This window comes from Microtus pennsylvanicus, chromosome 22 (assembly GCF_037038515.1).
Source record: "Microtus pennsylvanicus isolate mMicPen1 chromosome 22, mMicPen1.hap1, whole genome shotgun sequence".
Classification (NCBI taxonomy): Eukaryota; Metazoa; Chordata; class Mammalia; order Rodentia; family Cricetidae; genus Microtus; species Microtus pennsylvanicus.
The window spans coordinates 12,437,138-12,463,378 of record NC_134600.1 but is presented as its reverse complement, the minus strand read 5'-3'; the positions used below and the strand labels follow the sequence as shown (position 1 = coordinate 12,463,378).

Genomic DNA, 26,241 nt, shown 5'->3' with positions numbered 1-26,241 from the left:
CCAAATTATACTAGGTCTCCCAAGATTATACCTCTTCCCTGCCTGAGGTCCAAAATAAAATTTTTGATTGATCAGGCCAGTCCTTCACACAAGAGTGTTTTACATTTCAAACACATGTCACCTGCTGTCATATTGTCCATCTGGCAGAACTATGTTTTTCTCAAAAAGAAAACTGGAACTTTACAGCTAATCGGCCTTAAGATTGGTTGTGACCCTGTAATGCCTCATTGAGCAGCTTGTTAGAGGTCTGTTCTTTGATGTGGGTATGGGCAAGGTGACTAGTTTTAAATCAGTGAGGGCTTCTTTTTTTTTCTTTTTTTCTTTTTTAACCACACAGCAACAACAAACACCAGTATTTATTCTGAAAGGTGTGGATTCCAAGAAGCGGACATCAGCAACTTCCAACTCGGTCTCTAGGAATGATCCGCAGCTCTGAGCCATGTTTCAGAAAAACATTTCCAGCAGTCTGTGCAGGATTTATTCCTATTCCATCATTAGTAATAATTGCACTTGTTGCTGCAGGAACTTTAAATTCTTCCGCGGCAAACTTCAACACGGCCGTGAACGGTGTACTTTCCGGAACACTGAGAACTTTGTAAGGTAGCCACCGAACCGACGTCAGTGTAGTCGCTCGCCGCGCTTCCTCGCTTCCTCTATAGTGAGGGCTTCTTTATAATGGTTTGGAACCACTGGACAATCCTGGTAAACAATGTGTACCCAAGCATTCTTATCTCTAACAGCCCTGATTAACATATTCTTATCTTTTGAGTGTTCAGATGCAGTCGATTCTGAGCTCCATTCTACTTTATGAGATTTAACTATTTCCTAAGCATTGGTAAATCCTTTATATCACTAATCCTACAGTTCTACATTATTGTTAAGTTGGGAGTGTCGTCCTAGCCCTTGACATCCATCCCAGACCCATGGCCTGGGAGTTGCATTGGTCTGGACCCCAAACCCAGCATGCCAGGTCCTGACCCCTCCCACGGGATATTTAAGTGGGTTTCCAGGGAGGAACAAGTGATCCTGGCTTTCCATGTGCTCCCCCCATTTTCTGTCTCCTCTGCCATGCCCTCAGCCACCCAAGAGCATTGCACTTAATAAACCATGGACATTTTCATTTGATGTCATCTGTTTTAAGTGGACTTTGTGTGCCAGCAAAGTGGCTTGTCTTAGAATTTTTCCTAACATGGAGGTACCACCAAGGAGGTTCAGTTTTTCCTGTGGACTCAGGTCCCAGGACAATGCTGGAAAATGCCCTTCCTGTGCACGTACTCCACCAAGCACGTTGCCTTTACTTGGTGAGTTCCCCTTTTGAAACTGCATGCAGGTAGGGATTTGGGATGACTCATTTACTTTTCAGGCTTTTTCTGAAGACTCAGACATGCCAAAAGCCTGGCACACACATGCGGCAGAGGCAGGCCTCTTGCTGAGATGCGATTTGGGAAGGAAATGTCCCTGGCCATTTTCTCATGTACCCCTGTTTCCTGACTCAACTCCAGTCCAGTGGATGCACTGCAATGGCTTGAGTCACAGGCCTGCATTTAAAGTAGGTTTCTTGTGATCCCTAGCCAATTTCAAAAATGCCGTTAAGCAGGCATTTGCAGATTTTTTTTGAGACTATCCAACTTAAAGGAATTTTGCCCAAAATGCAAGTTTTTCTAAGTGCACCCTCATTCTTACCCCCCTTCTGCTTTTCTTTCTCTGTTTATTTGCAACCATGCAACCAAGCAGTTGGCCCCACCCCCATTTCCGCCTTTCTTTGTCTGCTCATTCCCAGAAGACTCTCTTGTCCTATGTTCGGATGCTCAGGCTCTGTGTTTGGCCTTGTCTGTAAACAGTTTTCTCATCCTGCCTCCACTTCCATCTCTCTCCGTGTGCTTAGTCAAGGTCAGATCTCTTGTTGTGCCCTAACTTCCATTTAGCACCCTCCCACTTGGCTGCCTCCTCGCAGTTGGGACCTGGTTCTCCAGTGCCTTTCTGTCCTGCCCCAACTTCTGTTTCCCCTCCTGCTTGTTCACAGACAGCACTCTCATGCCACCCCATAAGCCCAGCAGAGGGGCTCTGACATGACTCTGATGATGCGCCCTGTCCCTAAGCCACAGCATAGCCAGACACTCAGCCTTGTCAGCCACAGCTGTGGCATGAATAACAAGGACTCAAAACATAAGTTTTATGTACATGTGCGCTTCCAAATTATAACAGCTCTAAACATTTAGCTTATATGCCCAGTTTAAAATACCTGGCTCTCAAGTGTCTATAGAGATCTGAGATTATGGCATTTGAACAACAAGAGCTTCTCACACACAGACATGCCAGATTTTGTAGCACCCTATGGCTTCTTCAAGAAGACAGAAGACCTGCTGTCTCCAGACTTGCTCAGGGTGTGGCAAAATCACGCACACAGAAGCAAAAAGAGACATTTTACCACTCCAGCCTCCTGGATGCTTCACCCAGGGAATCAATCCCCTCATCTTAGCAAGACAGTTAGATTAAATCTTCTCCCTCAGAGAAAAATCTTTGGGCCTCTCACAGCAGCTAATAGCAAGCACTGCTTCTAAGACTAATGTTCTCCAAGGACAAGGAGCAGATTTGGGATTGCCTGCTAGCAAAAAGCTGTCTCATTTTAGCTCATTAATTCCTCCCAGATCTGTCGAAAGGCATTTGACAACTCAAGGTACTCTTCTTTAACAGGCTTCAGAGTCCAGATTTAACAGGTTTCAATCTTCAGAGGTTCATAGTTCCCAATTTCCTTTAATTGCCTTCTAACCGGAAGCACTAGCCTGTTGCTATTACACCAAGACATAAAAATCTGTTCCTGTTCTCTTACAGGTTCCTGGAAAGATTCTATTGCTACATCAGAATAATGTCTGGTAAAATCCAGGGTTTTTAATTTTTAATTGTTTTACTGTTACGCTAACCCCAGCCAGTTTTTTTGGGTTTTTTTTGTTGTTTTGTTTGTTTGTTTGTTTTTTGTTTTTTTGAGACAGGGTTTCTCTGTGGTTTTGGAGCCTGTCCTGGAACTAGCTCTTGTAGAACAGGCTGGTCTCGAACTCACAGAGATCCGCCTGCCTCTGCCTCCCGAGTGCTGGGATTAAAGGTTTGCACCACCACCGTCCGGCACCCCAGCCAGTTTTAAGCATATTTTGTAGGTAATTCCTGCTGCCTAACCAGAGACCAACCTACAGGGCATTCTGAGGGCAATGCCAAAAGCAACTATACCAGATCCTAGGACTTTACCATTGGTACCAGCTTTCTTAGATCAAGGACACCTACAATTCCTCTGGATTAAGAACACCTGCCAACTAAAATCTGGTTTCACCTGCTATTGTGTCAAATCCCATGGATAGCTCCATTTTATAGGGCCAGGAATAACAATATTTTTTTCTCCTAGACACTTGCCTCCTTACCTCCCTCAAGAAGCTGGTGCCTGTCATTTCCGGGATGATCGTGTACAGAATGCCTTTCTATACCCACCAGCTTTCAACTCTGCCCCGCCCATGCCATCCCATGCCCACAGGAATTAGCCAGACTTGAGTTCATACCCTTTTTTCCAAAGAGATCCTAAATTATCATCTCAACTTTCTGTCACCCCTATATCCAAAGAGTCTGGAATGTTAAGTTGGGAGCATCACCCTAGCCCCTGGCATCCAACACAGACAACAGCTTGGGAGTTTCATTGGTTTGGACTCCAAATCCCAGCATGCCAGGTCCTGAACTCTCCTAAAGGGAGGGTCAAAACCACTCCAACAGGGTATTTAAGTGAGCTTCTGGAGGAAGCACCCATAGTCCTAGGTTTGCATGTGTACCCAGGTTTTCTGTCTCAGCCACTCAAGAGTGCTGTGCTTAATAAAACATAGGCATTTTAATTGGTTTAATTATAGTTACAATATTTAGTCAATTTACATTTGGAAAATTAATGTATATCATCTATCCATCATCTATCCTACCTTTGTGAGTCTCAACTTTTATATCTAATTTACACACACCATAACTAAAGAAAACTATAACTATATATATACTTTTGAAGTCAATCAAAGAACCCAGAAGGACATAATATTAACCTGGAAAGTCTGTGGCAACAAAAGCAGAATCTTCAATTTTCTTTTTTTTTTAAATATTTTTTTGCCTTTCTTTTTTTCTTTCTTTCTTTCTTTCTTTCTTTCTTTCTTTCTTTCTTTCTTTCTTTCTTTATTATGTATACAATATTCTGTCTGCGTGTATGTCTGCAGGCCAGAAGAGGGCAGCAGACATACACTCAGACAGAACTCAGAGCCTTTGGAAGAGCAGGCAATGCTCTTAACCACTGAGCCATCTCTCCAGCCCAGAATCTTCAATTTTCTGTTGCAAAATATGTGTGGATTATTTTTAATCAGATGTCATAAATCAGTTTGCCTTAACATGAGGAGTTATTTTATTCAGCTACATAATTAAGCAAAGTTCCATATTTCTGATATTCACTTATGACTATCACTTTGGATAATTCACCCATGATTTTCTGTGTAGCAAGGATTTTTTAACTGTTTTTTGCAACTATATATTTTTCCACTACTCTCCTTTCCTCTCCACTCCCCTTCTCCCATGATCCACATTCTCCATCTTTACTCAGATATTGTTTTTCTCTATGTCCTATGTAGAATAGATCTATGTATGTATTTCTTATTTTCCTTTTTGTTGTCTATGTTCTCTGGCATTGTGAATTGTAAGATGTTTGTCCTTTGCTTTATATTTAAAAGCCACTTAGGAGTGAGAACATATTTTGTCTTTCTGGGTCTGGGTTAACTCACTCTCATATGATTTCTGATCCAGTAATTTGCCCATAAATTTCAAGATTCATTATTCTTACCCACTGTGTAGTACTCCATTTTGTAAATGTACCATAATTTCTTTATCAACTCTTCAGTGGAGGGGTTGTTTTCAGGTTCTGGCTGTGACAAATAATGATGCTGTGAACATAGTTGAGCACCTGTCCTTGTAGTATGGTTGAGCATCTGAGCATCCATTGGGTCCATACCCAAAACGGGTACTGCCGTGTTTTGAGATAGGTTGGTACCTTATTTTCTGTCTTTTTTTGTTCTTGTTGTTGTTTTAGGACACGATTTCTCTGTAGCTTTGGAGCTTGTCCTGGAACTAAGTCTTGTAAACCAGGCTGGCTTCAAAATCACAGAGATCTGCCTGTCTCTGCCTCCCAAGTGCAGGGATTAAAGGCATGCCCCATCACCAGGTGGTTTGCTTCCAAATCACCATACTGATATCCAAAGTGGCTGTACAAGTTTGCACTCCCATAAGCAATGCAGGAGTGTTCCCTTAACCCCTACATCCTCTCTAGCTTAAGTTGTCATCAGTGTTTTTGATCTTGGCTATTGTTAACAGATGTAAGATGGAATCTCAGAGTTGTTTCAATGTTCATTTCTCTAATGGCTAGGGATGTTGGAAATTTCCCTATGTGTCTCTCAGGCAGTTTAGATTCATGCATTGAGAGTTCTCTGTTTAGGTCTGTACCCCATTTTTTATTGCATTATTTTTTCTTTTGGTGACCTTTTTTTTTTTTAGTTCTTTGTATGTTTTGAAGATCATTCCTCTGTCCAGTGGGGGGTAGGTGAAGATCTTTTCCCATTCTATAGGCTGCCTTTTTTGTATTATTGATCATGTCCTTTGGTTCACAGAAATTTCTCAGTATCAGGAGGGCCCATTTATTAATTATTACTCTCTTTGTCTGTGCTACTGGGGTTATATTGAGAAAATAGTCTCCTGTGCGAATGAACTCAAAATACTTCCCACATTCTCTTATTTTATGATTCACTGTGGCTGGATTTATGCTGTGGGTTTTTTGCTTTTCTATATGAAGGTGAGTATTTTTTTTTAAGGTCTGTGAAAAATTTTGCTGAGATTTACATGGGAATGGTCTTGAACCAGTTGAATTGCTTTTGGAAAGATTTTCATTTTTACTACATTAATTTCAACCTACCAAAGGGCATGGGAGATATTCCCATTCTCTGGTCTCTCCATCCAATTTCTTTCTTCCAAAGCTTAAAGTTCTTATCATACACGCCTCCCATTTTTAGAGTTATTCCACAATATTTTATATTATTTGTGGCTATTGTTAAGTGTGTTGTTTCCATGATATATTAATTGTAACCATCTTTCTATTTCAAAAAAATATTCCTTGTAACCACCTTCTATCTACCTTCCTGATGACCACTCACGATCTTTTGCTAGCCATAATTATACCACCAACTTCTAAAGGAAATTTTAAGCAAAACATACAAGTGAACACATGAGAGATTTGACTCTTTATGCCTGTCATATTTCACTTCATGTTAAAAACATTGTTAACACTTTTAGGTTTTCATCTTTTACAACATGTTTCAGTATTACTTTATGATTGTTATTCTGCAAATTTGGAGTATTTTCTCCCATTCCTTTTCTGATTCTAAGAACATGACTCTTATTTTCTCAAAGTTTAGGATTTGATTACCATTTTCTAAAGAATCATATTATGACTTTATTGCATTTCTCATTCATTTTCTGTATTATATCATTAGTTTCTGTGCCAATCTTTTTCCTTCCTGTTGTAGAACCATCCATGGCAGGTCCAGCCAGAAGCAGAGGTGTTATACTTGCTTCCTCCATACTTTTCCACATTAAGAAATTCAAACTACCTCATGACTTCCATGTCACTAGATTTATTTTTTTTAAAGGTGTGTCACTAAGCTCAACTCCAGACTTTGTATTTTTTTTTATTATGTATACATTGTTCTGCCTGCATACAAGAAAAGGGCACCAGATCCCATTACAGATGGTTCTGAGACGCTATGTGGTTGCTGGGGATTGAACTCAGGACCTCTGGAAGAGCAGTCAGTGCTCTTAACCTCTGAGCCAACTCTCCAGCCCTGTCACTAGATTTATAAATCACCCCTGCATCCAATCCAATTCTCTTTCCTGTCATTGCCATAAAATGTGTGCCTAGGTCCATCTTCATGTCTTTTTTTTTTTTTGAGACAGGGATTCTCTGGTCTTGAAATCACAGAGATCTGCCTGCCTCTGCCTCCTGAGTGCTGAGATTAAAGGCGTGCACCACCACCGCCCGGCCAGTTGATTTATTTTTATTTTATGTGCATTCGTGTTACATGTGCATGTATGTCTGTGTGATGGTATCATGTCCCCTAGAACTGGAGCTAAACACAGTTGTGAGGTTCCATGTGGGTGCTGACAATTGAACTTGGGTTCTCTAGAAGAACAGTCAGTATTCTTACCCACAGCGTCATCTCTCCAGCCCCATCAATCAACCACAATTCTAAATGTGGCTTTAGAAATGGGGACACAGGACAGGCTCCAAGGCCACAGAGAAACCCTGTCTCGAAAAACCAAAAAAAAAAAAATGGGGACAGAAGTTACTTTCTCATTCCTAGGTGGTTGGAGCTTTAATGGTGGTATTTCCCTTTTAAGCATCGATTTGCTTAATTTTAAATTTTAATAGACTTGAACAAATGGCTGCAAGATTAAATTAATAGGTAAATAGCTTTCCACCAACAAGTACCAAATACCTTGATCAAAACAATTAACCAAATCTTGTCAAGGATCTAATGGTTCTTACTGTTTAATAAATTTTTCATCAGAAATAACACTCACGCTATGCTTCATGGTTTCCTGTATTCTTTAACGTATGGCAATACAAAAGGTCAGTTTACGACTGAGTGGTGAATGAGTTAATCTAAAATTTAGTTGGTTTAATCATGAGAGCAAGGTCATTTCCCTGGGGAACAATGGAGTGGGATCAAGGGTACTTGATCCAAAATGAGAACTTTTGATTCAGAAACATTTTTTTTATAAATTGGAGATACTGATGTTCTAGAATTAATATGCCTTCCTCTGGATAAATTATTCCACAAAATTAAGTTTAATAAAAAAAATCTCTTTAAAAACTGCATGCATCTGGGGTGGTTAATTTTTAAAAGAGGAGCCAGCCTGGAAAAAATTTTTGCATAACATATAAAATGTCATTTTTAAGTCTCTTTTGTGTTCAGGCCCAAGGTTATACTGTGAACAATTTAAAAAGAAACAAGAGAACTTAGGCAGTGGTTGCACATGCCTTTACTCCCAGCACTTTGGATGCAGAGGCAGGTGGATCTCTGTGACTTCAAGGCCAGCCTGGTCTACAAGAGCTAGTTTCAGGACAGGATCTAAAGCTACAGAGAAATCCTGTCTTGAAAAACAAAACAAAAAACTAACAACAACAACAAAGAAAAAGGCACATCTAATCACTTAGGCAGATGGAGATTTACAGAGCAAAACTATCTTTTTGATCATGCATAATGATCAGAAATTCTAAAAGAACCAAGTCTAAGTTAGATTCTGGTGCTGTCAATCTTTGGTTCTTCTGGGTCATGAAGGGTGAGGAAAAGGTAAACTTATTATATCAGCCTTTCCCACCTCACTATTATTAATGACATCCTCATGAGGCTGAAGACTCAGCACATAGAACACTGGATACTCATCCACAGGGCCTAACATTGATACTAGGTACCCACAGCGGTCTGTAACTCCAGACAAAGAGCATTAGACACCATTTTTTATCACCACTGGTACCTGGGTTGTGGGGCTATAAACCAAACTCGGGTACCCAAGAGAAGCAGTACTTTGAGACAACTCTCCAGTTCCCACACATGTCATTATAATGTGGAAGGTGAAGGTGTCCCACTGTTCCTTCTGTCTCTTAGCACATAAATGCCCTCTAGATGGTTGTCAAAAGATTCAACGGATTGAATGTGAATGGAATATCTATAATGCTTATGTTATTGTTATCATTTTTTTATGTGAGTAAAGATACTAAAAAGTTGGTTGAAATCAATCTAAGTCCAGCCAGAATTTATTAGCAAAAGGTTACATTATTTGAGATAGGCTCTTTCTTTTAGAATTTTTTAGACAGGATACTTCCTCATAGCCATGTATGCCATGAATTTATTATGGGGAAGAAGCTGGCCTCACTATGATCAGGCCCACCCACACTCTGGTGTGCTATAATTATAGCCATACACCTGTAAGTCCAGTTGAAATATGTGTTTCTAAAGGACTTATCATTTCGTCAGAGAAAAAAAATAATAAAATAAGATTTAAAAAGGAGCATCATTGTTTTGATGGATAGTAACTTTTCACAAAACTCCATAATTTAAAAACTGGATCATTTTATATGTTCTCAGTAATCGGTTATTTTCTTTGCATTGTTAATTCCACCCATTTATAAATGTTTGGAGTGTGACTGTGTGAATACACCTGTGCCATGATGTGTATGTAGCACTGACAGGAAAACCAACAGGGGTCTATGATCTACTTCTGCTTTGTGAGTTCTAGTGATTAAACCTTTGGAGTTATTTGACTGCAAATGACCTCAATGGCACTTCTTGTGAAGTGAAGAAATATGAGAAAATATGTAGAAGTATGGTGTATAACCCAGAGATAGAACCCAGGTCAGACATAGCAGCAAAGAACTTTACTAAATGTGGCAATTTTCTGGTGCATAATTTTGGTTCTAAGAAAGTGTTATATATAAATGTGTAGTCCTCAAAATGAACAAATTTTCCTATTGTAATGTTTCTTCAAATTGAAATTGAGCACCACTGAAATGGCTCAGGGGGAAAGGGCTGTTGTTTGTAAGACTAGAAACCTATCCTCAATTTTCTATAAAATGTCAACCTGTGGTTGATTACATACACAGTTGTTTGCTGGTTCTCATACATTATTACATCCATATCAGATAAAAGAAAATCTTTGAATACACACATGAATTATTTAATGTTTCTTGTAATCTCTTTTATTAGTCATTTTAACGTTTACATTGTTAAATTCTCTTGAAAACCCAGCACACTGGAAGTTCATTATCTACCCTTGGACTTGTACTCAAGAGTAAGACAAACGAGCATCATGAGTTCAAATGTATCCCTGAATCACTACTGACATCCAAGGTAAGACGAATAACAAATAACAAAATCTCAAGGGAATTTGTGAAAAGATGAAAATCAAAACCAGAAGCACAAACCACCACCCTATGTGTAAAGCATCATCAAACATGGCCTGATATTTCAATAACCAATGGGAAAATTATATGATGGAGGTTCCATTATATACATTACAGTAGAATAATACCTATCGCTAGGTACAGACAGAATAGAAGATAAACTAAAGTCATAGAAGTAATATAAGGTCTACAAAATAAACTTCACTAAATGGATTTGCCACTTATACAGCACACTTTAGTGACTCCCTCAAATACTTTAAAATAGAAACCACAATACAATGATCTCCTCCATCAGTATGATTTTTGTAATGTTTTTGAAGTCTACATTCATCAAATTCACAGTTTCTATCCTGGATGGTTTAATGTATTTGGAGATTATTGTGACAAACGATTTACCACACAGATTCAATCATAGTTATTCTTCTGTATGTGTACATTCCTGCATTTGAAGATGAATAAAGTTCACACTTATTTCATTATTACTATTTCTGATACTTTTAAGCATTTGAAGATTACTGCAAAGGCTTTACTACACTGAATACATCCATGGAGTTTCTCTCTTTTGTATATTTGTTTATGTTTTTGAAGATCACTGTGCTGTGCAAAGCTCTTACCCCACTGATTACATTCAAAGAGTTCCTACCTAGGGTGAGATCTTTTATGCCTTTTAAGATTACTTAAAGCTGAAAATGACTTACCACACTGATTACATTCATATGGTTTCTCTCCAGAATGTGTTCTTTTATGTTTTTGAAGACTACTGTGTTGGGCAAAGGCCTTACCACACTGACTACATTTACAGGGTTTCTCTCCAGTATGTGTTCTTCCATGGGATTTAAGAGTATTGTACCGAGCAAAGGTCTTACCACACTGATTACATTCATAAGGTTTCTCTCCACTATGTGTTCTTTTATGGTTTTGAAGATTACTCTGATCTACAAATGTCTTACCACATTGATTACATTCATATGGTTTCTCTCCAGTATGTGATCTTTTATGTGTTTGAAGATTACTGTGTTGAGCAAAGGCCTTACCACACTGATTACATTGATAGGGTTTCTCTCCAGTATGTGTTCTTTCATGGTATTGAAGAGCAGTGTGCCATGCAAAGGCTTTACCACACTGATTACATTCATAGGGTTTCTCTCCAGTGTGTGTTCTTCCATGGTATTGAAGACCAGTGTACCATGCAAAGGCCTTACCACACTGATTACATTGATAGGGTTTCTCTCCAGTATGTGTTCTTTTATGGATTTCAACATAACTCTGAACTGCAAAGGCCTTACCACACTGATTACATTCATAGGGTTTCTCTCCAGTGTGTGTTCTTTTATGGTTTTGAAGATGACTCTGAGCTGCAAAGGCCTTCCCACACTGAATACATTCATAGGATTTCTCTCCAGTATGTGTTCTTTCATTCCATTTAAGGTGACTGGCATGTGTGAAGGCTTCAGAACATTGAATATCTACTGAAAGTTTTTCTCCAGCTTCAATTCTTTCAATCCTGCAAGGATAATTGGCACATATAAAAACTTCACCATATTCAATACACTGTTGTGGCTACACATTTGTATGAATTAATTTTATAATATGTTCCAATTATAAAGAGGAATCAGATACTAAGTTTTTATAACTGTGTCTAAACTCATGTTTTGCTCTTTAATTAGGCACTGTTTTGCCACGTGGAAGGTACCTCCAATGGTCAATTCCTTTCTTTCATGGCTTACCTTTTTACCTTCACAGAATCTTTTATCTATATTATATATATATATATATATATATATATATATATATGAATAGAACTGGATAAACCCAGAGCTTTTATATTCATAACTTCTCCTATACTGTGAATCATATTGCATATGCTATGTAAACTAGAACACTCAGAATTATTTGCACATTTCTAGAACTTATAGGGCTTTTTTGCAGTGTGAGATTGTTCATGTATTAACAATGAGGGTGGAAAACCAGTTACTTGTATACTTGAATCAAATTCAACAAGTATACTCCACATGGGGTCTACTGGTTATCTAATTGTTCTTAGAGAGTGGTATGCTACATCTCTCCATATCCCTATGCTCATACACTTGTGTCAAGAGCAATGTATGGTATACATAGTAAAGAAGAATAACAAATAAGAGATTTCCACATTGAATTCTCACGGTTTGACTTGCTCTTCCTCACAGTCTTGTGGTATAGATATCAAGGTTTCTCGAAAACAACTGCCACTTGATTCAACTCTAACTGCTTCTCTCACTAAACATAGCACAGTCACAAGAAGTGTACGAGGAATACAAGATTTACTATGGGCTATTGGTTTAGTACAAAGTTTTGCAGATATACTTATAATCTCTTCAATGTGTATTCTTTTGTATTATCAGTAGCAAGAAAGAAATTTATTTGCAAATCTACAACAAAGCTCTCATGGTGCTATGCCTCAAAAGATGATATCTTTTTAGCCATTGTTTTCTTGACTTCTTTCTTAAAAGAATGTCATTCAAATGCACTTCACATATATAAAATAGGGATTTGTGAGAATTGGATAAAACTGTACATATTATCAGTATTGCTTTAAACTAAAACTTTTAAGACACATAAAAATTTCATGAGAGGCACATTGTTATCAGCCTGTATATGAAAATTACCTTTCAGGTCTTCTAGAAAATTGACAATGCTCTTCACTATTATGGTCTTCCCAAATGCATCCTAAAATATAATGCCAGTAAATGTATGTTATATTATTGAAAATTGTGCAGTATTTAAGCTGTTATATGAAGGGACCCTTAGAATTATGTCTGCTCTATTCAACTAATTCTTATTCTTTCTAAATAAAATTACAGAACATCATTAACCAAGAAAAAGTTGTCCCCTTATTTTGAATCATGAAGGAAATTCAATTTCACCTATAGTAGCGAGGTTCCTGTAGGTCTCCACCATCACATCTTTGTAGAGATTCTTCTGGGAAGGATCCAGCAAATTCCACTCTTCCTGACTGAAGCTGATATGCACATCATCATAGGTCATGGCCCTCTAAAATATTTCATTCACGTGTATAAGAGAAGCATGATGGTGACAGCATTGTAAATGCATAGTTTTTAACAGTACAGTCATCAAATTCTGGTGTTCCCCACTATTATTCCATGACAGAGACAGACACTTTTTTTAAAAAAAAATATTTATTTATTTATTTATTTATTATGTATACAACATTCTGTCTATCTGTATGCCTGCAGGCCAGAAGAGGGCACCAGACCTCATTACAGATGGTTGTGATCCACCATGTTGTTGCTGGGAATTGAACTCAGTACCTTTTGGAAGAACAGGCAATGCTCTTAACCTCTGAGCCATCTCTCCAGCTCTGAGACAGACACTTTAGAAGAAAATTGAATAGAAGAGTCACGTCTGTTATTTTTGTACCCTTTGAATGGGATATCACCAACAAAAGAACTGTCTATTAATAAAGAAAGCCAAGGAAACAGATCAACAGGACATAGTACACTCAGAAAATTGTATGAAGAAACACTAATTACAAAATAGAAAAAAATATGGTGGACAAACTGGGTATGTTGACTCATGCCTTTAAGCAAAACAATCATAAAGCAGAGGTGTGTAGATTTGTCTCTGAGATGAGTGCCAGCCAAGTCTATGGAATCATGTCCAGGATAGGTGAAAGTACACATTAAGACCCTGTCTCCATTGCAAAAATCAGTAAAACAGGGCTGTAAAGATGGCTTGGCAGTTTGGAGCACTGATCCTTCTTGCAGATGTCCTGGGTTCAGTTCCCAGCAACCATATGGTGGCTCACAACCATCTGCAATCAGATCTGGTGCCCTCTTCTGGCCTGCAGGCAGACATATAGGCAGACCATTGTATATATAATAATTAAATAAACCTTAAAAATCAGTGAAATAAACAAATCACACAGAAAGAATTCAGAGCTGTGTACTGAAGTTCCTACAAAGAATTATGCATTCACTCCAGTTCTGTGTTCATCTTCCAGACAGCTGAAGTGTCCTATTTTAAACTGCAATACCACAAACGTTTTATTAAAAGGTACTTCATGTTTAAAATAATTACAAATGGACAGATCAAAAACATTAGCAATATAAATGTTGGTCATAACAAATTAACACAGGTCTGGAAATGTGGCTGAGTACTACTGAGCTCTTCCTGGTCTTGAAAGAGGTGGGCACAATTGTCAGTACTTACATGAAGATCACAATTATTTATTATTCTAAGTTCAGGATTTCTGAGAAGCTTTGATCACTCTGATGACCAAGTATCCATATGGTACATATCCATGCAGACCCATAAAATAGTCAAATTGAGTGAAAAATTAAAAGCAAGCTAATCAAGCAGGAAGAAGTTCATGCACTGGCAATTCAATGACTCAGGATGCTCAGGCAGTATTAATGTCATGAATACATGGCATCCTGGGAATCAGAATGAAACCCTCTGTCAAATTTAAAATTCAAGATATGTGTGAAGCTGAGCACAGCAGCATATGCTTGACAGGTAAAAAGCCTACATTCCAGGGTCATCATCCAACAACATAAAAACAAAGCCATGAATGAAGCCCCCCTCACTTTACTTTGAGGAATTTGGAGCCACACATCAAAGGTTACTCAGACAAGCAAACAAAACAATTAAAACTACAGGCTACAAAACTCCTTAGCCTGAACAGCAACTGTTTCTTCTATATTTTCTGTGGTTTACAGATCAAGCCTATAACGATGATAAAAGCATTTCAGTGTAAGTGGGAAGTTGGCTGATTAATTCCAACCACAACACAGTAGACATAAAAGTCAGAAAATTAGTTAAGGATATTGAGACTCATCACATACAATGAGAAATTTCATCTTGAAAGCCTTTTTTACTGAAGGTTCATAGGAAATTGAAAGGCCAGCAAGGAGAGAAACATGATCTTTTATAGGAAATTGTTCATTAAATTAAATGCCCAGACTGGACCAAGAAAGTGACCCAGGAGAGCAGACCAATAGAGCAGGCTAAGACAGAGGGCAAAGACACACCTCAGAGGTGTGGCTTTCTGAAACCCAGAGTAGGCCAAGAACAGGTCACAAAAATGAGCCGGGTGGTGGTGGAACACGCCTTTAATCCCAGGCAGAAGCAGGCGGACCTCTGTGAGTTCAAGGCCAGCCTGATCTACAAGAGCTAGTTCCAGGACAGGCTCCAAAACCACAGAGAAACCCTGTCTTGAAAAACCAAAAAAAGAAAAGAAAAGAAAAAAAGAAAATGATTTCCAATGTAACTTTGTGAGGATGATGAGGAAATGAAAATTCCCTTAAAGAAATTGAGGAAAACATAAGCAAAAGAATGGAAGACATCAATAAATTTCTCAAAAAAAACCCAAGAAACCAAGAAGAAAAAAAACAATATTTGATTGAAACAAGCAAATCTAGACTTGAAGACTGAAATAGAAGCAATAAAGAAACCACAGACAAAGGGAATGCTGTATATGGAAAATCTGGGTAAACAAATGGGATCCACAGCGGGAAGTGTAACCAACAGAATACAAGAGATAGAAGAGAGAATCTCAAGTGCTGAAGATTCTATAGAAGAAATTGAATCATTGGTCAAAGAAAACAATAAATCCAAAAATTCCTTACACAAAACATTATTTCTGGTACACCATGAAAAATCCAAACCTAAGAATAATAGGAATAGAAGAAAGAGAAGAACACTAACTCCAAAGCACAGAAAATACATTTAACAACAACAAAAAAATCATAGAAGGAAAAAGGATATACCTATGATGGTATAAGAAGCTTAGGGAATACCAGATAGACTGGACAAAAAAGTACCCCTAAGATATAATGATCAAAATGCAAAACAGAAAATGAAGAAAGACTATTAAGAGCTGCAAAGGATTATGGTCAAGTACAATATAAAGCAGACATATCCGAATAACACCCAAATTCTTCATGGAAACTTTGAAAGCATGAAGGCCCTGGACAGATGTGCTGAAGACACTAAGAGACCATGAACACTACTCTACCCACCAAAGCTTCCAACCAGACTACTATACCCAGCAAAGCTTTCAACCACCATCAATGGAGAAAACAAGGTATTCCATGACAAACCCAGATTTAAACAATACTTATTCCCACAAGTCCAGTCATACAGAAAGTACTAGAGGGAGAACGCCAACCCAAGGAAGCTAACTGTAAACACAGGCAACAGATAACCTGACTTCTGCAAACACCAAAGAAGGCAAACATACAAACACTACTACTGAAACATAGCAGGAACTAGCAAGCACTGGTTATTTACATCTCTTACTATCAATAGACCCAATTTGGCTATAAAATGGCACAAGCTGGGCTGGAGAGTTGGCTCAGAGGGTAAGAGCATTGCCTGCTCTTCCAAAGGTCCTGAGTTCAATTCCCAGCAACCACAGGGTGGCTCACAACCATCTACAATGAGGTCTGGTGCCCTTTTCTAGCCTGCAGGCAAACACACAGACAGATTATTGTATACATAATAAATAAATAAATATTTTTTTTAAAAAGGCACAAGCTTAGAGAATGGATCCAAAAGCAGGATCCATCCCTTTGCTTTATAAAGAAAACAAACCTAACCCTCAAGGACAAACATTGCCTAAGAGTAAAGTGTTGAAAAAGTTTTTCAAATCATATGGACATAAGCAACACACAAGTATAGGTATCATAATAGTGAACAAAACAGACTGCAAAGTAAAGTCAATCAGAAAGATGAACACTTCATATTCATAACAGGAACCATCCATTAAGATGAAGTCTCAATCCTGAACATCGATGCCCCAAATATAAGAACACCCACACATGTAAAAGAAACATTCCTAAAGCTTAAAATCACATCAAATGCCACATATTACTAGTAGGAGACTTCAACACCCCACTCTCCCCAATGAACAGGTCAATTAGACAGAAACATAACAGAAAAATGAGACAACTAACAGATTTCTTGTCTTAAATGGACCCAACAGACATCTACAGAATATTCCACCCATGTGCAAAATATAACTTCTTCTTAGCACCTTGTAGTATCTTCTTTAAAATGGACCACAAACATGGTAACAAGGCAACCCTTGACACACACACACAAAATTGGAATAACCCCCTGTGTTTTATCAGATCACTATGTTTTAATGTTACAGTTTAACAACAACACCAATCACAAAATTGAATAGTGGAAATTGAACAGTACTCTATTAAACTACCCATGGGTCAAGGAAGAAATAAAGACATTCTACAAAAAAAGAGCTGTTCTCCACAAAATTGAAAAGGTTAAACACATTTGGACAGGGTTAGTCAGCAAAATAAAAATCAACCTAATGACAGCAGACAACTTATCCATCTGCTTTTGGCCAACTTTGATGAGACCTGATTTTGAAAATCGGGAGTTTCTGTCTACCACTATAATCCATCATTCTGTCCTTGAAACATTCATTCAACAGTGTCAGTTTTTCTTTTACAATGGAGAAGTTGTAGAAACCATGAACACTGCGGCTCCTCCCCGACTCACAAATCCAGGACAATTGGTGGAGTCAATGGTACCACTTCAGTTGCCACCACCATTGCAACCGCAGCTCATTCAACCACAACTGTGACAGATCCTCTTGCTATTATATAAACAGAATGTGATTGCAAACGGCCTGAAATTGGACAAAAGCAAATCTAGACATGCATGTTTCAGGGTTTAGTGGTATATTTCATTTTTCATAGAGATAATTCACATTCAAAATTATGAGACATTTTCTCTTTGAACTATGTGGTATTTCCTGTTAACTTACACTGCAAACCTAAACATGTGGGAAGCATGACTGGAGAGGCTAAATTATTATAAACAAAAAATGTTATAAAAATGCAAAGCTGCTGCTGCATGCAATACTATTGCAATCAGTATATCATTCCTGTGGTGATTTCTGTCATATTATATTGTGAATAAAATTGTTCTATAGAAATTAAATGATTTAAAACTCATATATAAAATGTTTAATGCTTTCAGCCTGTTTTATGGCTGTTTTGTTATTTGATGTGCTAATTTGGGAACTTAATTCACATTCATGCAGTCTGTATAGATAACTAAAGCCCAGTTAAGTATTTTGTAATTTCAGGCCCCTATGCCATGCTTGGGATGTGGTTTGAAAGAAAGAAAAAAAATACATGTAACATATTTCACATTTCTGCACTTTCACCTTCTACGTAAATCTGTGGAAGATTTGATGAGGAGGGAATGAACCTGTTTCTTTTACTCACATGCCAAGACACACTTGTGGTTGAAGTGAGTTGATAATGTGGTGTACAGGATGGTTGTCACCAACCCATTTCTTTATGATCTCTAATGAAAAATACATTTTGTATACGGTTAACTCTGTAAACAGATGCATGTTTATAAGATCTATAATGGTCTTGTAATCTTAATCTAGTATATTTTATTTATTTTTTAAAAATATTTATTTATTTATTTGTTATGTATACAATAGTCTATCTGTGTGTATGCCTGCAGGCCAGACGGACGACTACACCAGACCTTAGTACAGATGGTTGTGAGCCACCATGTGGTTGCTGGGAATTGAACTCAGGACCTTTGGAAGAGCAGGAAATGCTCTTAACCACTGAGCCATCTCTCCAGCCCAATCTAGTATATTTTAGATATTTTAATTTTTCTCTCTTGGGAAATACATTTAGTATAGTGTAGAAAAATACTTCATGATATTTTCATATAAGGTCAGATAACTTTTCATACATAAACATGAAATTTGAAAAAAAAATAAACGTGAAATTTGTTGTAGATAATTCTTTAAATGAAACATTTAATCTAGAAATCCAATTTAATATATTCCCCGAATCTATTTTTATATGGCCATTGAGAATATATCCCCAAAAATTCATTGCTAATCCAGCAATAAAAATAATTTGAGTACTGATAAACTTCTTGGAGTACGTATATATAAAATCACGAAACTTGTATTCATTCTCTTCTGTGATATGTTGTTCTATAATCCAGAATGGCTTTTGCACCATTTTTTTAAACCAGTTTTCCCCTTTGACGTTGGTACCACAGTTGCTATAAATGACTGCTGCTTTAGGGGTTAAATATTTTGTTAGTGGAGATACAACCAATACACTAAATTATGAAAAAACTTTCTGACTGGATAATAGGTATATGTCACCTGGTGGCATATTGCAAATATGGAAAAACTGAGTTTTCCTCAAATAGAAAACTGGAATGATAAGCGACATCAGGCCTTAAAGTAGGTTAGGAACCTGAAAGCCTCCTTGAAAAGCTTGTTAGAGGTTTTTTTTTTTTTTTCCATATGGGGATGTGCCTGGTGTCTGGTTTTAGATCAGTGGTGGCTTCTCTGTAGTAGTTTGGAGCTAAATGTCTGGACAATCCAGTTGAACAAAGTGTGCCCTAGCATCCTAATCTCTAACAGCCCTGATTAAAACACATTTATCTTCTGGGTGATTTAGAAGCAGTCCTCCCTCAGGTAATTCTACTTTGTGAGACTGAACTATTTCCAAGGCATTGGAAACTCATTTACATCACCAATTCAACTCTTCTACGGTGCGGCTTAGAAGTGCAGCGCTACCCAACAGGCGAGATGCCTTGATACCGTCCACAAGTTAAACACAAATGGAGACTGTGTGCAAAGGTTAAAGGCAAAGTGCTCAATTTCGAGAAGATACTGGAGAAACTAGGCTTCTCTAAGTATGACATATTGAAGTTGACAAGAAAAACGTTTGTACACACATTGCCCTGCTTCCAATTCTCTAAACAAATTAAGCCCAAGGAGCAAAGTTATTCAGAGTTCTGTCCCTAGGTCTAAGAATTAACAAAGACCGCATGGGACTTCACGAGGCGGGGAATCTGGCGGCAGGTTCCCACACGGATCCCGGGAGGATGCACCATGCTGTCTCCTGCACCTCACCCTCTGCTCCTCCCCATCTGGAGACAGCATTGCCCCGCTCACCATGTTGTGGTTCCTCAGGTCGCCAAAGCTCTCAGCTCATCAATTTCCAGCACACGAAACCACTGAAAACAGCGCCTCTGCGAAGCCGAGTCGGAACTTGGCTTCCAGGAAGAGCCCTGCACTGTTGCTGACTGGCAGGTCACCTGGAGGGCCTGATTGGCTGGTGCGGTCTGAGTGACAAGAACACTGTCCACAGGGCTATAGTGTGCTTAAAGACACAGCACAGTGGTTCCTGACCATTCCTCTCACCCCATTCAAAGATCTTTTCTAGATAGGCCAAGGTAAGCATTTCAATAGCACTAGCCCTTCGCTACAAAAGCAGACAATGTCACAATCTTATTTTTTTTTCTAGACAGGGTTTCTCTGTGGCTTTGGAGCCTGTCCTGGAACTAGCTGTTGTAGACCAGGCTGGTCTCGAACTCTCGGAGATCCACCTGCCTCTGCTGGGATTAAAAGCATGCGCCACCATCGCCTGGCTGACAATGTCACAATCGTGCACTCCATAGGAACTTTCCCTTTTTCCTCCAGGACTCAATGTGGCTAGCTGGCTTGTACTGTGCACTGTGCTTATCTAGGTGGGTGCAGTGATTTCCTGTCCCAGAGGGAAAAATATTAACAGCTGAAGAGTATTTTAAGGTCACAAAAGAAGATGATTGTCAGCGTGTTAAAAGTGAGCACTGCCAACAAGCAAGTTGATAGGTGGTCCTATCATCTCAAATTATACAGATTAATGGAGGTTTTTCCCATTTAAAACCCTTTAAGTAAAATCTCTCTCAGGCATAATCAATTTTTAGGTAATCCCAGAGGTAGTCAGTTTTACTACCCAAAATCACGATCTCAACAGCCAAGAGAGAAGAAATGAGAAAAAATACTTGCCTGCAGGAGGCACAAAGTGCATGGGAGTTATTTTCAAAACAGTGGTTCTCCTCAACAAAGGAAGCATGGGGATTTTATTAGGGAGTCTGAACATGCTCATGTAATGTTCTCTCTTTCTTTAAGCATGCTCAGTTAACAAATCCACTTCTGAACATGATCACATTGTAAAAACAGAGATATTTTGGGGGCATTCTTACCTCAAAGTCATGTATGAACACAAGTTATCACTAGTGCTTTAAATCTTAGCCATTCTGACTATTGTAAGATGCTATCTCAGAGTCATTTTGATTTACATTTTCATGATTACTAAGGATGTGGAACATTTCCTTAAGTGTCTCTTAGACTCTTGAGATTCTGCTGTTGAAATTTCTCTATTTAGATTTGTATCCTACTTTTATTTGGAATATTTGGAATTTGATGTCTAATATCTTGAGTAGTTTATATATTTTGGAGATCAGTCTTTTGTCTGCTCTGGGGTTGGGAAGATCTTTACCCATTCATTGTGATGCCTTTTTATCTTATTGATTGTGTCCTTTGCATTACAGAATTTTCTCAGTTTCAGAAGGTCCCATTTATTTATTGGTACTCTCAGTGTCTGTGCAATTGATGCTATATTTAGGTAGTAGTTTCCTATGCCCATGCTCTGAAGGCTACTTCTTGCCAGAAGCAAAGGCCTGTATTTTGAGATCTGTGTTTTTGTTACAGCCATCTTAAGCTCACAAATTAAGAAAAATATCTACCTCTATCCCCTCTGCAGGGTCCAGCAAATCAACCTGGTATCTTATCTCCTAGCAGAGACCCAAAGGCACCAGGCTCTGGAACCTATTAGCATTTCCTTGGTTAGTCAACAATCACAGACCCTCAGTATATACTTATCAGCTAGGGATGTCTCCAGACTTGAATTCCAGTAGACCTGAATTTCCTGACACCCTTCCCTTCCCCCTCTGCCTGTTTGCTATATAATTGCTTCTGAGAAAGAATAAACGGACAGCTTGATCAAAAATCCTGACTTGATGTCATTTCTCTCTCTCTCTTTTTGTTTTTTTGAGACAGGGTTTCTCTGCGGTTTTGGAGCCTGTCCTGGAACTAGCTCCTGTAGACCAGGCTGGTCTCGAACTCACAGAGATCCGCCTGCCTCTGCCTCCCGAGTGCTGGGATTAAAGGCATGCGCCACCACCGCCCGGCTTGGTGTCATTTCTCATGTCTCTTGTCTCCTTTCATTCCTCTCCACTAGGTTTATCAGGGACCCCCGTTCGTATCCCGCAGGCCGGGATAGCTTCCCACATTCTCCCCTACTGTGTTCACTGTGGCCAGATCCATATTGAGTTATTTAATCCATTTGGACTTGAGTTTGTGCGTGGGGATAGATATGGATCTACTTGCATTCTTTTTCATTTTGATATCCACTTATTCCAGCACCATTTGTTGAAGATGCTTTGATTTTTCCATTGTATAGTTTTAGCTTCTTTGTCAAAAATCAAGTGTTCATAGGTCTGTGGATTCATATCTGAATCTTTGTTTTGATTCCATTGGTCAACCTGTCTACTTCTATGCCAATACAATCTGTTTTCATTACTGTAGCTCTATAATCCAGGTTTATGTTAGGAATGGTGATACTTCCAGAAGTTCCATTACTGTACAGGATATTTTAGTTATCTTGGGTGTTTTATTTTACACTGTTTTGTTTTCTGATTTGAATTTGAGTAGTGTGCTTTGAAGGTCTGTGAAGAATCATGTTGGGATGTTTTAAATTATTTGTGACTATTGTAAATGCTGATGTTCCTCTGATTTCTTTCTCGGCTTCTTTAATATTTGGTTTTTATTTTGTTGTTGTTGTTTTGTTTTGGTTTTTTGGGTTTTTTTTTTGGAGACAGGGTTTCTCTGTGGCTTTGGAGCCTGTCCTGGAACTAGCTCTTGTAGACCAGGCTGGTCTCGAACTCACAGAGATCCAGCTGCCTCTGCCTCCTGAGTGCTGGGATTAAAGGTGTGTGCCACCATCGCCCTGCTCTTCTATATTATTTGTACATAGGAGGGCTACTCATTTTTTGAGCTGATCTTGTATCCTGTCACCTTACTTAAGTTATTTATGGGTTGTAGGAATTCCCTGATAGAGTTTGTGGCATCAATTATGTATACTATCATATCATCTGTGAATAGCAAAAGCTCAACGTCTTTCTTTCCAGTTTGGATTCCCATGATCATCTTTTGTTTTCTTCTGCATATGTAGTAGCACATGCACCCCTGTGTGCATACACTAAGCAGCTTTTTTTTTTTTAATTTTTTGAGACAGGGTTTCACCGTAGCTTTTTGGTTGCTGTCCTGGAATTAGCTCTTTAGACCAGGTTGGCCTCGAACTCTCAGAGATACGCCTGTCTCTGCCTCCCGAGTGCTGGGATTAAAGGCGTCCGCCACCACTGCCCGGCTCTAGGCAGCTTTTAAAAGCTGGATGAGCCATCTTCCTCCCTCTCTCTACACACTGACTTCCGAGGCCTGTGCACACCCCCTCTAATAAACTCCTAAGAGTGTTTGCTGTGTGCTCCGTGTTTCTTTTTTGTTAAGAAAAAACCCAAGAAGGCGCAGCTCTGCCAGCACAAAGAAGTCCAATTAGGTGAAATGAAACCAAATCAAAATGCTCATTATTTTATTAAATACAGTGCTCTCCGGGGGCTGAGCACATGTGGGGGAGACAGGACAATGGGGAGCCCATGCAAACCCAGAAACATGTGTTTCTCCACTAGGAACCCATCTAAAGGCACTGTGGGAGTGGTCCTGATCCCTCCCCAGGGACAGGTCAGGACCTGGAATGCTGGGATTTGGAGTCCAGGATAATGCAATTCCCAGACTAGAGGGTCTGGGATGGATGCCAGGGGCTGGAAGCTAAGGTCCAGACTTAACACTTCTCACTTGTACCAAGTAATTTCTGTGACCCACTGTCAAATGTTCGGTTTTTCTCAGTGAACTGAATTAATGGCACGTGCTTGCATATTTTTTATTGATATTTATTGAACTCTACATTTTTCTCTGCTCCTCTTCCTGTCTCTCCCCTTCCCCCTTTAGTTGTCCTCTAAGGTCCCCATGCTCCTAATTTACTCAGGAGATCTTGTCTTTTTCTACTTTCTAATTTCCATGTATATTAGATCTATGTAAGGCACTCTTAGCATCCATATTGTTGTCTAAGTTCTCTGGGTTTCTAGTTTGTAGGCTGGCTTTCTTTGCTTTATGTTTGAAAACCACCTATGAGTGAGTACCTGTGATAATTGTCTTCCTGTATCTGGGTATGTTATTCAGGTTTCTTCTTTTCCTGGGTTGTGTAATTTTTTTGTTTGTAAACTATGTAGTAGCTCTGGTCTTCTCCTAGTCAGACTGCTCAGAGCAAAAGCAGCTTTCTCTGAGATTAATAGAGATCATCATAACTGTTCCTCCAGAAGCATTGTATATAGGGCTGTTAGGTAACTTTTCCTTGAAGTTTTCTGGTTTTGTGTCCCCTTCTTTTAGGTTTGTGAAAATTATGGTGTTGGTAAAGTTATCTTTTAGAATAAGCATCAAGACTGATAGTCGACTTTTCACAGTGTCATCCTCTTGATTTTCAAGCAAGACCTTAATGGCACAATATGAACATGCCAGAGACATTTCTTTCCATCATTTGTCTAATACACATTTGTTCCTACATAATTTTGAGGTAAGAATATCCCTAAATGTCTCTGCTATTACACTGTGACTATACTTATAAGTGGATTTGTTAACTGAGCATGCTTAAGGAAAGGGAGAACATTGCATGAGCATATTCAGACTCCCTAAGTAAAATCTCCATGCTTTCTTTGTTGAGGAAAAACACTGTTTTGAAAACAACTCTCATGCTCTTTGTGCCTTCTGTGGGCAAAGAATTTTTTTCTCATTCTTCTGTCTTGGCTGTTGAAATGGCTGGCTATTTTTGATAGTAAAACTGACTACCTCTGGAATCATCCAATCCACAAAGAATTGATTATACCTGGGACATTTTACTTAAAGGTTTTTAAATGGGAAAATCCTCCATTAATCTGTATAATTTGAGATAATAGGACCCATCTTATGCTGCTTGGTGTCTGTGCACACTTTTAACACCAACACGCATGAGCAGAGGTAGTGGGATTTTCTGAGTTTGAGACCAGTCTGGCATACAGAATCAGTTCCACAATTACGCAGAAAAATCCAGTCATGAAATCACCAAAAAAACAAAAAAAAATCTGAATCAAACAAAGACTATGACCCAACTTCAATCAGCATCTTACATTCTAGCAGCAGCAGTCACATATAAAGTATTTTGAAGAAGAAAAGTCTCGTTTTGCCTCTGTGCTCTGGCTCTGGCTACCAAGCTCATTCCTGTACTAGCATTGGCGCCTACGTCATTGTAATTTTGGTGAATGCTTAAAATGAGCTGAGAAGTCAAGCTTTGTGGGCTGAACAACTACTGGATTGTTCACTTGATCTTAGAGAAAAGGCTGAGAAGCAATCTATTGGATTCTTCAATTGCCATGGGTAAGCAGCTGTTCTTAAGTTACCTGGACCACAGCTTGTAAGACATTCTAATAAGTAATAAGCTCACTTTTTACATCAATGGTGAGAATCATTCTACCTGTCCTGTTCATGTAGAGAATCTTGAATACTGCAGCTGTATATTTTATTCACCTGACTATGGAGGAAGATGTGCTGGCTGACAATAGTGCTCATGAAGTCATTCTTTCTAGCTCCATTATTCTCTACATATTCAAATTTCCACGAACACTACCCTTTTTATAATTATTCATTCGCCTGGAGTTTGCTTCGAATTTAAGGAATAAAACCGATAAACAATGGAGTCATCATCCAGCTTTCCGATGGGGGAAAGACCAATCATCTTGAGACCTGGTTCCTGCTTTTCTCCTTCCTGTTGTGTAAAATCTTTGTGAAAACCATGTAAAAAGTACCTTCCGTTCATCTGACCTCAGAGTGAAGGCATAGAACAAATATTTCATTTTGTAACTTTATTTTTTTATTTATTTATTTTTTGTTTTTTCGAGACAGGGTTTCTCTGTGGTTTTGGAGCCTGTCCTGGAACTGGCTCTTTTAGACCAGGCTGGTCTCAAACTCCCAGAGATCCCCCTGTTGAGTGCTTGGATTAAAGGCGTGCACCACCACTGCCCAGCTCATTTTGTAACTTTAAAATTCTCTTCTTGAGGGGCGGGGTGGAGCCGCGGGAGGAAGGCGAGGGGCGGGACCTGCTGGGAGCGAGGCAGATGCAGCGTGAGCGGGCGCGAGCGAAGGGCCTGCTTTGTGCTCAGGCGAGGCGGGAGCGCGCTGCTCGGGTGTGCGGGACGCGGGCTGTTGTGCTCCCGATTCTGCTCGGTCCCACCTCTGC

The 26,241-nt window shown here is 39.0% G+C and overlaps 1 protein-coding gene across 1 annotated transcript in view; it reads right to left on the bottom strand.

Annotated features, from left to right (window-relative positions):
• Nucleotides 1-391: 391 nt before the first annotated feature.
• The window catches only part of LOC142840055 (uncharacterized), a 143,413-nt gene continuing 117,563 nt past the window's right edge, over nucleotides 392-26,241 (bottom strand). The window contains exons 7-9 of the mRNA XM_075956535.1: nucleotides 10,714-11,426; nucleotides 1,996-2,137; nucleotides 392-668 (exon numbers count right to left, since the gene is read on the bottom strand). Of these exons, the coding sequence (XP_075812650.1) occupies nucleotides 392-668; nucleotides 1,996-2,137; nucleotides 10,714-11,426 (1,132 nt within the window). The remainder of the gene's footprint in view (nucleotides 669-1,995; nucleotides 2,138-10,713; nucleotides 11,427-26,241) is intronic.